Source organism: Bos indicus x Bos taurus, chromosome 18 (genome assembly GCF_003369695.1).
Source record: "Bos indicus x Bos taurus breed Angus x Brahman F1 hybrid chromosome 18, Bos_hybrid_MaternalHap_v2.0, whole genome shotgun sequence".
Classification (NCBI taxonomy): Eukaryota; Metazoa; Chordata; class Mammalia; order Artiodactyla; family Bovidae; genus Bos; species Bos indicus x Bos taurus.
The window spans coordinates 55,864,937-55,878,277 of NC_040093.1; the positions used below are offsets into that span (position 1 = coordinate 55,864,937).

At 45.3% G+C, this 13,341-nt stretch overlaps 1 protein-coding gene across 1 annotated transcript in view; it reads right to left on the reverse strand.

Annotated features, from left to right (window-relative positions):
* CDH13 (cadherin 13) overlaps positions 1-13,341 on the reverse strand; it is a 1,016,229-nt gene that overhangs the window by 217,308 nt on the left and 785,580 nt on the right. The window contains exon 7 of the mRNA XM_027513936.1: positions 8,731-8,909. Coding sequence (XP_027369737.1) covers positions 8,731-8,909 — 179 coding nt within the window. The remainder of the gene's footprint in view (positions 1-8,730; positions 8,910-13,341) is intronic.

The following is a 13,341-nucleotide window of genomic DNA, read 5'->3' on the forward strand; positions in this document are numbered from 1 at the left end:
CTGTTCTCATTATCGTTGGAGCAGAGCTTTTTCCTGTTTTCTTCACTAGTTCGAAGCCAGAACTTAACTAGACATTCTTTCTAAATTGGAAGGTATCTCTCCTACCAGGATTGCTAACATGGACAGGATTTAGAAAGATGTTATTTAAATACATTGGGAAAAAAAAAAATCTGTCAATGAAGCAACACTTGCCTTAACATGCTAATCAGAGCTCTTGGTTGATAAAGAGAAATAAACTGCTCTCTAAAAGAGATTTTTTTCCAAAAAAGGAAAAGCTCTTTAGCTTTTTAGGGTACTTCATGCAAAATAAGATGGAGAGATTTAAAATGACAGAAAAACAGAAGTAGTCCAAATTCATCGTCACCCTGCATTTTGTTATTTTTACCATATTAAAAAAAAAAACAGAAAAAAGGAAAAAGCTTAGAGAATCAAACATTTGTCAAATCTAAAAAGCTGAATCTCTCTTAATGACAAAGTTAAGTATCTTTTGATTTGACATGTGCTGAGTAACTCCTGATTGTCTGGTACTTTAAGGTGCCCAAGAACAGAAGACACACAACAGGCTGTTGTTTATTGACCTCTTTAACAACCTGCAGAATTTAGATTCAAGTGGTAACTCCTCATCTCCCCTTGATGAGGCTGGGAATCTCTGTAAAGCAGCTCATCATTCACCAAGCAGCCTCGAGTCTGCCTCCAAAATGAGTGATTTCCCACTGACTGCCTCTCCTGAAGCTTACCCAGTCTTCTGTCCAAGTCACAGCTCTGGGAATGCTGGGCTTGCTGCTTAAATATGGTTGGTGGTATTGTAATGGGGAAGAACAGCTCTGACTTTATATTGTACCTGTGCCTTTTGACTTAAACCTCTGTGCTCTGTTGCCTGTGCTTAGTCATGCCGGCTCTGCACCTTTGTATAAGAATGTAGCCTTATAGCCCGAAATATACAGGATACTCAGAAGCGCTGACCTTTAAGAGTCCATTCATACAGAGGCAGAGAGCTGCAGAACAGAGAATCACATTTGTTTGTTGGAGGCTCACAGCAATGCTGTGACCTGACCCAAGTGCACAGCTGCAGGAACAGAGGATTCCCACACCGAGAAGTTAGGGCGGCTAACCACGCCTCTCCCTCATCTTTTGCCTTGAAAGGTGTTTTGCTGAAACCCTTTGAGGAGTTCAGGGTATTTTTTGGGCCACCTATCTCCTTGCATGGCCCTGCAATAAACCTTTCTATGCTCCCAACTCCAATGTTCAGTCTGTTTGGCCTCACGGTGTGCCGAGCACACGAACTTGTGTTTGGTAAAAGTTTACTATTTAGAGTAGGATACACCCATTATCCTTAGGATGGCATTTGGAGCCTTGGCAATCTCGTACCAACTCCTTGCCCTTTTCTGGTATCTCTCCTTATGACACCCTGAAATCCCCAGTCCCTTTTGGAGTGACATATGGATACGCCGCTATGCCTTCACTCATGCTGTCCCTCTCCCCATGGTGCTCTCCCCTCAGCTTCCTCGTTGCAGAACTCCATTCATGCATCAAGTCTAGTTCAAATAGCACATGTTTGTGTGTATGCGTTCTCACTGCTGGTTAGAGGTGGAAGTAGGCCATGAACCCATAGAGGCTAAAGCCAGCACTCATGATGTCCTTGCCCCACACCTCTCAGACCAGCTTTTAGTTGAGGTCATGCTAGGTGACTAGACAAAGCCCTAGCCTTCAGGGGTTGAATAGGCCAACCCTGAAGGTCTGGGGGGGAATGGTTAGGGTCAGCAGTAGAGTTCTGAGATTCATCCAGGTCTCCTGCTAGAACTCACCCAGAGTGGGGAAGCGGAGCTGGCCCCAAGGTAAGACCCTGCCCTCCTGTCTCTAACCCCATTGCCATCAGCGGAGGCTGGCATGCTTGTAACTGAATTTCAGACCCCAGGGCTCAGCATCATGCCTTATGAATGCCTCATTCTATTTTATTTGCTGTCACAACAGAGCAAGTGGGTTTGATTCACATAGGGTGGTTCACCATCTGTGTTTCGTTTGCAAGCATAATACGTTATTTTTAAAATAATAAGACAATTTATTTACATTTACTTTTCCCCCTTCTATTTTCTCAGCAGCAAGTGATATCAAAAAAGGAGAAAATGATCCCAACAAAAATATTTGTGAGTAAATAGCTCACAGAAATGGTGAGGATGCTACTATTAAATAATTCTGGTCCTACCCACCAAAACAAAGAAAGAGAATATTCCTGTCAGCATGATTGAATTGTGTATAATTACTGCCAATGTTTTAAGCATGATGATAATGAGTCAAATATTAGCATTAGATCAGAGCGGCCTCTGAACGTTTTTTTCATGAGAGTAAGAAAACTACCTCTAGCTTTCATTCAAGGCATGGGAGAAATGCAATCCCTTATTATTATTATGATTCTTCTCAGGCACTTTGACTTGATTCTGCAGATGCAGAATGTGATGATGGTTTAACTGAGACTGTCTTGACCAAACACATCCAATTTCACTATTTTCATATGATGTTCCCACCACCATTCTTCAATTTTCCTCTCTGACATATTTAAAGGACTCCTGAGTCTCTCATAGCTAATGCACTTAAACCCCAAAATAAGTCCTTATGTGACACCATGGGAAGAAGGAAGGAAATTCTCTCAGTTTTCACATTTGGCCCGTAAATTGGGGGCATTATCAAGTTTCAGAAAATCTTTTATCACTTGAAAATAGAAAATAAATTACATTCAGAGTTCTAAGATATTTTATTGTATGTACTTTTTTTTTTTTTAAACAGGCAGGCGATCACTTTCCTTAGATTATCTGGAAGATAATACATAATAGGATAAAGGCAAATTCAAACGAAGAAAAGTGCTCAGCTCAAACTCCTTAAAAAGACTAATGATAATGCAAATGTTAAGGCTGCATTTTAAGGGCCTCATTTGGAGACTGTTTCCATTTGCCAAAAAAAAAAAAAAAAAGAAGCATGGAAGAAAAAGAAAACAACCCTCCAAACTGACCATTAGGTACTCTGAGTAGTTGCAAACTGTGCTGGCTGTGTTCAGAAAAGTTGGCTGATTTCAGCTGATGGATTTCAGTCTAGCAGCCAAGATGATCAACTAAATAAACCATTTATCAAATGTTAGGGACCTTTATCTGATTTTATTTTGTAGTGCAGCCAGACATAGCTTAAAAACATAGACGGATCTGTCAGAATGAGGGGCTGAGTATGGTTATAGAAAAGAATGAAACAGTGCCCCCAGTGAACCCAATTTCATTTTGTAGGATATATGGTCCTTATTTTCTCCAAACATCTCCCCGAACATTTAAGCAAGAGAGCCAGATCCTCATGCCCATCCTATCCGCCAAGGCGTTCTTGCAGCCTGTTGCAGTTCCTCACACACGGTAGGCATCAGGCGAATAGACTAGATTACTGGATGACTACACACAAGGGCAAGAGTGAGCTCTCAACTAAAATAAAATAATTTCTTCTGTTTATATATCCACCCCTGCGGGATATGGGTCTTGCAATTCTGAGATAATCTGTTAGCTATTTACTCATAAATACAAACTGAAGGAACATAGTAAGTCCTTCTATCCCTCTTTATCCATCTCTCTATTCATCCATCCATTCCTTTATCCATCTATCCCTCCATACATCCCTTTATCCATCCCTCTCTCCGTCCGTCCCTTTATCCATCTGTCCCCCCATCTCCCATATATTTGTTAATTACTCTACCTTTCCATCCACCTCTTTATCATCCATCCAACAAATCTTTACTGAATGTCTTATTTACCTGGCATTACATATGTTTGGCAATGGGAATTCAGAGATGGGACAAAGATCCAAGATCTCTTTCTTTAGGAACTGTATGTTCTGGTATGGTTTCAGAAAAAGTAAATAGAAGAGCTTGTAATGGAAAATACAGTATGTTTTCAAGTCAGACTTGATGTCTATTAGCATCGAGCTTACAGTAAGGCAACGAAAATACATGGTCACTGCAGCTGCTCTCACAACTCAGCTGTGAATCTAAAGGAGTGCAATAACCCAGCCTGGCATCAGCAAAAGTGAAGAGGCATGACTTGCAGATGAGGTGAACACGCTCTGCACAATCTAGGGAGACTGTGACATGTGAGTGGAAAAAGACCGTGGGGTCCTGCTGGGGTCCTCTTTGAGAATGTATTAGATGGAAAATTAAAATGAAAATTTTACATCATATCAACTAAGCTCGGGTCAACCCTCAGACTTCTGGAACCTCCCCACAAGGCAAGGGTCAGACAGGAGCAAACCACTTGAAAAATCTCAGGGGCCCCAGCTCCAGGAGTCTCCATCCCATTTATTTACACTCACAACATTCAGCGCTCAAACACGCCATTTGAGATACTGTGAATAAATACATGGTAGCCACACGTAATAACAGTTTAAGAGACATCAAAGTTTGTAGGGGTGACATGAAATATTTTCTTAGACATGAATGGTGTGTAGATCAGTTTTAAGTGTTCTGCCCAGATTGTCCAGAAGTAGAATTTTGAAACCACACCTAAGACAGGATGCCTTCTCAGAAGGTCTCCAGAAATAACAAACAACTCCATAATTCTGCTATGGGAACCTTAGGAAAAGCCTAGTGAGAAGAAAACACTGCAAACTGGAAAACACCGATGGGAAGTCTGACGCGTGAGTTCTGTCCCTTTAAATGTAAATAAAGGCACGTTTCGCCTTTTCAGCAGACTTGTGTGGGACAAGCTTAGCATAGCACTCGGAAACAGACGAGGTATGCCTGAATTCAGGGGCATTTCTTCCCTTCAGATTGTACCCATGTTGCCTGGCTCAGCACTGAACTCTTGAAACCCTCACAGAAAAGTGACACTTTTCATTCACTTTCATTGATTTTCCAATTTCAGTTAAATTATGTTGATCTTTTTTTTCCTTTTTTTAATGTATTGTGGCTAGAAAGGCTTAATTCAACTCCCATAATTATATACTTGCAATTTAACAAACACCCAAATGACAGGGTCATGAACTTGAGACACATTGGTACCCCCAAATAAACCTTAAAAATGCTGTGATCTACTATATTATCATTCTGCTTTATAAATAGAGACAAAACATTTTCTATCAGTAAAAATAGAAGCTGAGATAGACAAATCACCATTTCATCTTTCTTTTGCAAGAAGAATTTGCAAGTGATTTTGGGAGAATTAGGGGTTATGGGAAAGCTGGTGTGTGTGTGCGCGTGCACACGTGCACTCTTTCACACACATGGTAGACGGGGGATAAAGGGAGAATTGGAAAGTCATTACCTCCCTCTGAAAAAGATAATACATCAGTCAGGCAATAACAAAAATAAAGAGGTTTGGAAAAAGAATGGGAGACAAAATGGAGGAAACAGACTTGAAATGTTCTTTTTTCTGCTTCCTATTTTTGATGAAAAACCATTGCATGTTCCAAGTGACAATCACAGTTTCAAGGCAAATTTCATTCTCTTCCTTCCCTTCCAATAATTCCCCATTTCCAGCTCTAGTTTCCCACCCTTTACATGTAAGATCTTACTGTCATCTCCAACTCATTCTTACTAATATGTCAAAAAACATACTTAGATGGTACTGGCACAAAGACAGAAATATAGATCAATGGAACAAAATAGAAAGCCCAGAGATAAATCCACGCACATATGGACACCTTATCTTTGACAAAGGAGGCAAGAATATACAATGGATTAAAGACAATCTCTTTAACAAGTGGTGCTGGGAAAACTGGTCAACCACTTTTAAAAGAATGAAACTAGAGCACTTTCTAACACCATACACAAAAATAAACTCAAAATGGATTAAAGATCTAAACGTAAGACCAGAAACTATAAAACTCCTAGAGGAGAACATAGGCAAAACACTCTCTGACGTACATCACAGCAGGATCCTCTATGACCCACCTCCCAGAATACTGGAAATAAAAGCAAAAATAAACAAATGGGACTTAATTAAACTTAAAAGCTTCTGCACAGCAAAGGAAACTATAAGCAAGGTGAAAAGACAGCCTTTAGAATGGGAGAAAATAATAGCAAATGAAGCAACTGACAAACAACTAATCTCAAAAATATACAAGCAACTTCTACAGCTCAATTCCAGAAAAATAAATGACCCAATCAAAAAATGGGCCAAAGAACTAAATAGACATTTCTCCAAAGAAGACATACAGATGGCTAACAAACACATGAAAAGATGCTCAACATCACTCATCAGAGAAATGCAAATCAAAACCACTATGAGGTACCATTTCACACCAGTCAGAATGGCTGCGATCCAAAAGTCTACAAGCAATAAATGCTGGAGAGGGTGTGGAGAAAAGGGAACCCTCTTACACTGTTGGTGGGAATGCAAACTAGTACAGCCACTATGGAGAACAGTGTGGAGATCCCTTAAAAAACTGGAAATAGAACTGCCTTATGACCCAGCAATCCCACTGCTGGGCATACACACTGAGGAAACCAGAATCAAAAGAGACACGTGTACCCCAATGTTCATCACAGCACTGTTTATAATAGCCAGGACATGGAAGCAACCTAGATGTCCATCAGCAGATGAATGGATAAGAAAGCAGTGGTACATATACACAATGGAGTATTACTCAGCCATTAAAAAGAATACATTTGAATCAGTTCTAATGAGGTGGATGAAACTGGAGCCTATTATACAGAGTGAAGTAAGCCAGAAAGAAAAACACCAATACAGTATACTAATGCATATATATGGAATTTAGAAAGATGGTAACAATAACCCTGTATATGAGACAGCAAAAGAGACACTGATATATAGAACAGTCTTTTGGACACTGTGGGAGAGGGAGAGGGTGGGATGATTTGGGAGAATGGCATTGAAATATGTATAGTGTCATATATGAAACGAGTCGCCAGTGCAGGTTCGATGCACGATACTGGATGCTTGGGGCTGGTGCACTGGGACCACTCAGAGGGATGGTATGGGCGGGGGAGGAGGGAGGAGGGTTCAGGATGGGGAACACATGTATACCTGTGGTGGATTCATTTCGATATATGGCAAAACCAATACAATATTGTTAAGTTAAAAAATAAAATTAAATTAAAAAAAAAAACATACTTAGGAGTTTTGAGAGCACTGAAACTGTGCTAGGCAGCAGTCAAACATTCAGGTGATCAAAGAATCTCTGTTCTCGAGACATTTACTGTCTATGCCAGTGGTGCCCACTAGAACTTTCTGTGATGGTGGGAACGGTCTACCTGTGCCCTGGTGGGTAAAGTAGCCACTAGCCACACGGGGCTCCTGATCACTTGAGATTCGTCTGGTCTGATGGAGAAACTGATCTTTACATTTTAATTTCAAGAATGTCAATTAAAACTTAAATAACCGTCTGAGACTAGCTGTTATTGCATCAGGTCTAGACCAAGTGGAAGAGGACATTCGTTAAAGAGAGAGACAAGCATGTAAAGGAGTGTGTGGCCAGTGCCCAGTGAGGCTGCAGGTAAGAGCAGTCAAGGACTACAGGAGCAAGAGGTTGTGCAAGACCCGGGGGCGGAGCCCGGCTTCCCAGAGAGGTGGGCAGGTCTGACCCAGACTCCCAGGAGGAGCTACAGTGAAGAAAACAGAAGGGTGAGGAGAAGGCATTTTTAAATCAAAATCATGGAAGGGAAAATGCACAGGACCCCATAGGGAAACCCAGCGCTCGTCCTGGGGCAGATGGGCTTGCAGAAGTCAAGGGTGACTGCCAGGGGACAGGCCATGGGACGATGTCCTGCTGGGAACAAGGGATCCCAGGATGGGGGCAGATCTGGGTGGCTGATGATGCAGAGCACCCCCAAGTGGGTTGGCATCTTCCTGTGTGAAGAGCCAAGAGGCTCTTTTATGGAAGGGAGCCTGGCCTGCAGGGTTTGACAGGGTGGCCCTGGAACTCGGAGAAAGGCCAGGACCAGGGGGCACGTGCAGCGGGACATAAGTGGGCCAGGAACAACACTCCTAAGTGGGGCAGCTGCCACCAGCTCCCTCTGACAGTCACGAGTGGTCTGACTGATCGTCCATGTATGGAAACTGGGCCCCCGATTTCCAGAATTTCTGATTTTCAGAAAGGCTGGAAATGGGAATAAAAAAAAGAAAAAAGGAATACAAAGTTGAAGTATTTTGATATGGCAACTAATATGAAAACACCCTGGGCCAAACCAAAGAGCCGGCGTGTAGGCTGACTCAGCCCATGGGTACCTGTCTGTGACACGTGACCTGGAAGATGGGGAGATCCCTACAGGGATGGCCTCTCAGGACAAGAGCCGAGCCTGAAGGGAGAGGCAGGCTCCAGAGCACACACTGGCACAGGCAGCGCAGGGCCTGAGAAAGGGGTAAATTGAAGCCACTGGACTCTGTGACAAGGAGAGCATCAGTCATCTCAGTCACCTCCCTCCCATCTCCCCTCACTCAGAGCGGAAAAGTGAGGCAGGCGGAGCCCAGTCACAGGGGCCTCAAGAGCAAGTGGCAGGTGAGCAAACAGCCATCAAGCTGAATGAATGCAAATGACCTCAAAGGACGTGATTTTTTCGGTGTGTGCTTTCTGGGGTCACATAACATGTCACTCCCTTGACCCATTTTCCCCATCCAGCCACGGGTCGATATCCCATTGCCGCTCCCACGATATGGAAGGGGTCATTGATGGAAGCCCCACGTCTTCCCGCGTGTGAAAGCCATGTTCGATTCTCGTGAAAGGGAAGTGGTGTGTCTTTCCACTCACCTCCCGGTCCAGCAGTGCAGGTGACACAACGGTGACAATGTCTCCTTTCTCGGGATCGATGTAGAACATGTTGGGAGACGGCTTGTCAGGCGTCTGCTGACGGATATTGTACCGCAGGAGGGCATTATCCGTGGCTGGGTCATCCGCATCAAAGGCTGTCATCCGCATCACCGTGGTCCCTGCGGGGGCGAGACAGAGAACATGTGATGGTCACCCGGGGGACAGTGATGGGCCAAGCCCGTCCCCCACCGGGGCAATGGCTGTAGAGTGATGTGTCAATCACTTTCCAGATTATGAAAAGCAAAGCCTTTCCCTGGCTCCCTTAGGTTTTAGCTTCCCTTACCCCCTCCCTCTCTCCTCCATCACGTTAAAAGACCTGGAATATAGAAAAGAAATGTTTGCTGTTCAGCAGATTGACAGCTTAATTTTTCCTTCTGCTGATATACTGTTTATTTCCATGGGTTTTCATCCCATTGTGGATGTGGCTCTGTGACAATGGCCTTCATTCTAAAAGCTCTTATCGAATGCCTACCACGTGGGGGAGGGGACCCTGGGCCGGGTGCTGGGGAAATAGAGGTGCAAAAAGTCACATTCCCTGGGGTCTGGCAGGTCAGCGATAAGCAACAGAGATAGCATATGAAAATATTAACGCACTGGCGGTGCACTGAGAGAGGGTGATGTGAATACGGAAGAGAACAGCCTCGTCTAACCAGGGGCTCGGGAGAGGTCCCTGGTACAGGGCCCAAGGGTGCGTAGGTGTAAGGGAGGGGCGGGGGAGGGCCTCAAAGGGAAAGGCATCCCAGTTACTTCTGATTAAAGGGAACCGGGAACAGACAAGACTTGAGCACCTCTGTGCACAGGCGCGACGACTTGGGTGTTGACAGGTGTTTTTGTGGGGATGTTAGGGCGAGTCTGAGAAAAGCTGGGAAACGACCTAAACGTCCAACAACAGGGGAATTGCTAAAATGATGGCATCCCCACACTAGGGAATGTTTTGCAGCACTCAGAAAAGGTTTGTAGATCTAATGTGTTCTAAGACGAGGGGCTCTCCAAAACTGAAAAATATCAGGTTGGGGAATGTCACCCACAGTAGGCAATTCATGGGGTCGCAAAGAGTCAGACACGACTGAGCGACTGAACTGACTGACTGACTGGCCCACGGTATACCATCATTTCTGTGAGCCTATTAACATGCGGAAAATTCCACAAACTTTATGCATGTATTTTTTCAGGTACAGTTTATGTCCATAAACGGATAGAGGAAGGTCTATAGGGGTGGACTTCACACTGATTTTGGTGGCTAAACTTGGGCAAGGGGAGAGGGTACTGGGAATAATGGTGACGGGAGAAGATGATAGCCCAATCTCTAATGTTTTGATCATTTTTACAAGGTGGATGTAGTCTTGAGATTAAAATTTAATTTAAAGGGATCATGGTTATAAACACCAGTAGAAGCACAGACTAGAACAGAATCAGGCACATTTGCCGGCTGTCCTGACAGCTGTGAGCCTGGGTGACCTGCTCAACCACAGATCTTCACTGTAGTTTAAGCTCCTGTGAATACAGGCCCCACGTCCCGATTCTGAATCCTCTGGGTGCACAGCATGGGGGCAACCTGGTGTGAGGCTAAAGCAGTAGCTATGGTTCCCAGCAGGAATATCCAGGAATATCCTAGCTTAACGGAAACACAGAGTCCCTCCAGCTCGGCTACCATCCTGGTGTTCCTTTCCCTTTTATAACAGTGCTTCTTGAACAGTGAAAGCCAGTTTATTCTTTCCCACAATTGGAATCAGATTACTAACCATCAGGTCTGAATGATCAGGCAAAGCATCTGAGTATTCTAAGGTGGGGTCAGTTAGTTCCACAGTCTCAGCTGATTTCACCAACACTGCCTTAGGCCAGATGCCTCTGGACATGTCTGCTACTCTAGGTGTAGCTCTGCCCTTTACTTCTCTGTGAAATTGTCACAGGGCAGGCCTCAGGGTCCAGGGTAAGAACAGCAAGTTCTTGGCATGTGCAGCAGCCTGCTCCCTGGCCCCTTGCCTTTGGGAGATGGCAGCAAGCCATTTGATTGCTGTGTTCTATTTCCCACTGAGACGCTCTGTGGGATCAGGGTTCTGTCTCCGCCCAGTGGGCCAGGCAGCCACTGCCAGTCTGTCAGCGTGAGTGTGAAGGGTACACTCAGTTGCCTTCATGGTCTAGGAAAACAGGCCTACTTGGGGGTCTCTGCCAGAAATCAGAGGCAGCTTCCAGGCCCACATCTTACCCTGGGCTGAGCTCACTGCGCTCTGAGTGGGCAAGGCCTGGAAGGACTGTGGACGCCACAAGAAACAGTCTCCAGTCACGTACGTGTGACCGGCTGCCTTGTACTTTGTCAGTGTCTAATGAATGCTTGACTGCTGGAATCCGTGCCCTATTTAATTTGCCATTAATTGAAGTTAGAGATGAACAAGCAAAAGAAAGCATAGAAAAATGAAGTCATCACAGTTTGGGACTGTCACAGTTTGTTTCTGGCTTCATAAGAAGGGGGGAAAAAACCATCTCTCAGGTTGATGAATTTTTAGTTTCTACCAGGCCATTCATTAGTCATGTCATTTTTCATTGTTAGTTTTTACAGATTTGATAACATGGTATATGATAGATGGGTTCATATGACATGGATTCTATCCCTGGGTTGGGAAGATGCCTTGGAGGAGGAAATAGCAACCTGCTCCAGTATTCTTGCCAGGAAAATCCCATGGACAGAGGAGCCTGGTGGGCTACAGTCCAGAGGGTCACAAAGAGTTGGACAAGACTGAGCATACACACACAGCACGGTATGATAAAAAGCTATTCTGGAATATTCCCAAGGACATATAGAAGATGCTTTTTGTTTTAATGGATTATTAGGGAGCAAGTGACCTGATATTAAGCCATGCCTTGCTCTTTGCCCAGCATGAGCGCACATGTGGGTCCACTTCTGAGGCCCGCCTCTGTGGGGCGTGAGCGCGCGTCTGGGTTCACTTTTGAGGCCCGCCTCTGTGGGGCGTGAGCGCGCGTCTGGGTTCACTTCTGAGGCCCGCCTCTGTGGGGCGTGAGCGCGTGTCTGGGTTCACTTCTGAGGCCCGCCTCTGGGGCGTGAGCGCCACTTATGGCATCTGCATGGGTCTGTAGCTCTGAAGGAAGCAGCCTGACCTAGGTTCAGTCATAGCTGACTGTGTGAACTCAGGCAAGCCAGCCAGCCTTCCGTGAGCCTCAGTTTCCCCATGCGCCTGCTCCTGACATGAGGACATCAGTAACACTCCTCTCTCTGGTCACTGTATGGAGGGCAACACATGACATAGCTCGGTGCCTGGTAGGTCAGTGTTCAGAGGCCGATTCCTTTATCATCGTCCTGGCCTGGGCTCTGAGCCCATCACGGTGGTGCAGGCAATGGCCTCAGATGGACGCAGGAGCTCAGAGTCGAGTTGTCCATGGAAACTGGCCCCTGGCATGGCAGGAGTCTGGGCACCCGTCTGCTCCGAGTTACCCTGCCTCGCCCTCCCCCTCCTGTAGCTCCCTGCGGCTCCTCTCCCCAGCCTGGCTTTTAAAAGTGCTTTGCTGAAACCCTCTGGGGAGTTCAGGGCTTCTTGGGGCATGAGCTCCAAACTCTGATGGAACCATCTGTTTGGCCTCATTGTGCATCGGGTGCATGAACTTGTACTAACACTGCCACCTTGTCCGCAGTTTTAGCTTGTGGATTTGGGTTTGTACTGTGGAGATCACAAATCTCTATGAACACAAACACATGCGTGTGCACACACACTGACACACCTACACACACACATTCGGCAGCCTCCAATGCTTCTCCGTGCGGTACTCTAATCCTCCTCTAGGATCAGGGCTCTATCCTGAGTCCCGACTTGATGGGCCCATCATCCTGCCCTTGCCTACTCCTCCCCAGGGATGGGATGGTGATTTTAGTACTTCCAGGTTCTGCAATGGCTGGAAAAGCCTCGTAAACCAGCATTTCCTAGATTGTTTCCAAGAGACCCTAGTTCTGTGGGCTCAGTGGAGAAACCCATTTGGGAAATATGCAGGAAGCACAGTTGAACAGGTTTGCCTCCTGAAGGATTCCTAGCATCCTTAATAAGCAAATGCATATTGTGGATCTCCAAGAGAGAACAGAATTTGTAGCATTTCCCAAACTTCTCTGTTGATGGAAACTCTTCATTTTAAGAACATCTTTATGTGATGGATCACATTGTCCTAAATCTAGCTTGTGGGGGACACAGACTGTGTTCTGTTCATATTTGTAAGCTTGGTAGCTGACACTCAATAGGTCCTCCATCAATGTCCATTGGGTAGAATTGCATTCTTACAAGTCACTGTAGCTTTGACTTATTCCACAGTAACTGAAGTCACAGATAGCTCGTTGGTGAGAGGAACGGACAGCACTGCCTGGACATTTTTCATAACCAGGTGTGCTTCTCACTGCCTCTGAGCTCTTTCCCCTCTAGAGGCCCTTATTGGACCTGGATTCAATAGACACATGCCAGTTCCAGGTTCAGGGCTGGTGGCCAGCTGGTGGGTGCCAGGACAGTTGTTTCAGTGTGGATGGCCCCGGTGCCTCAACCTTGCCCAGGCCCCAGT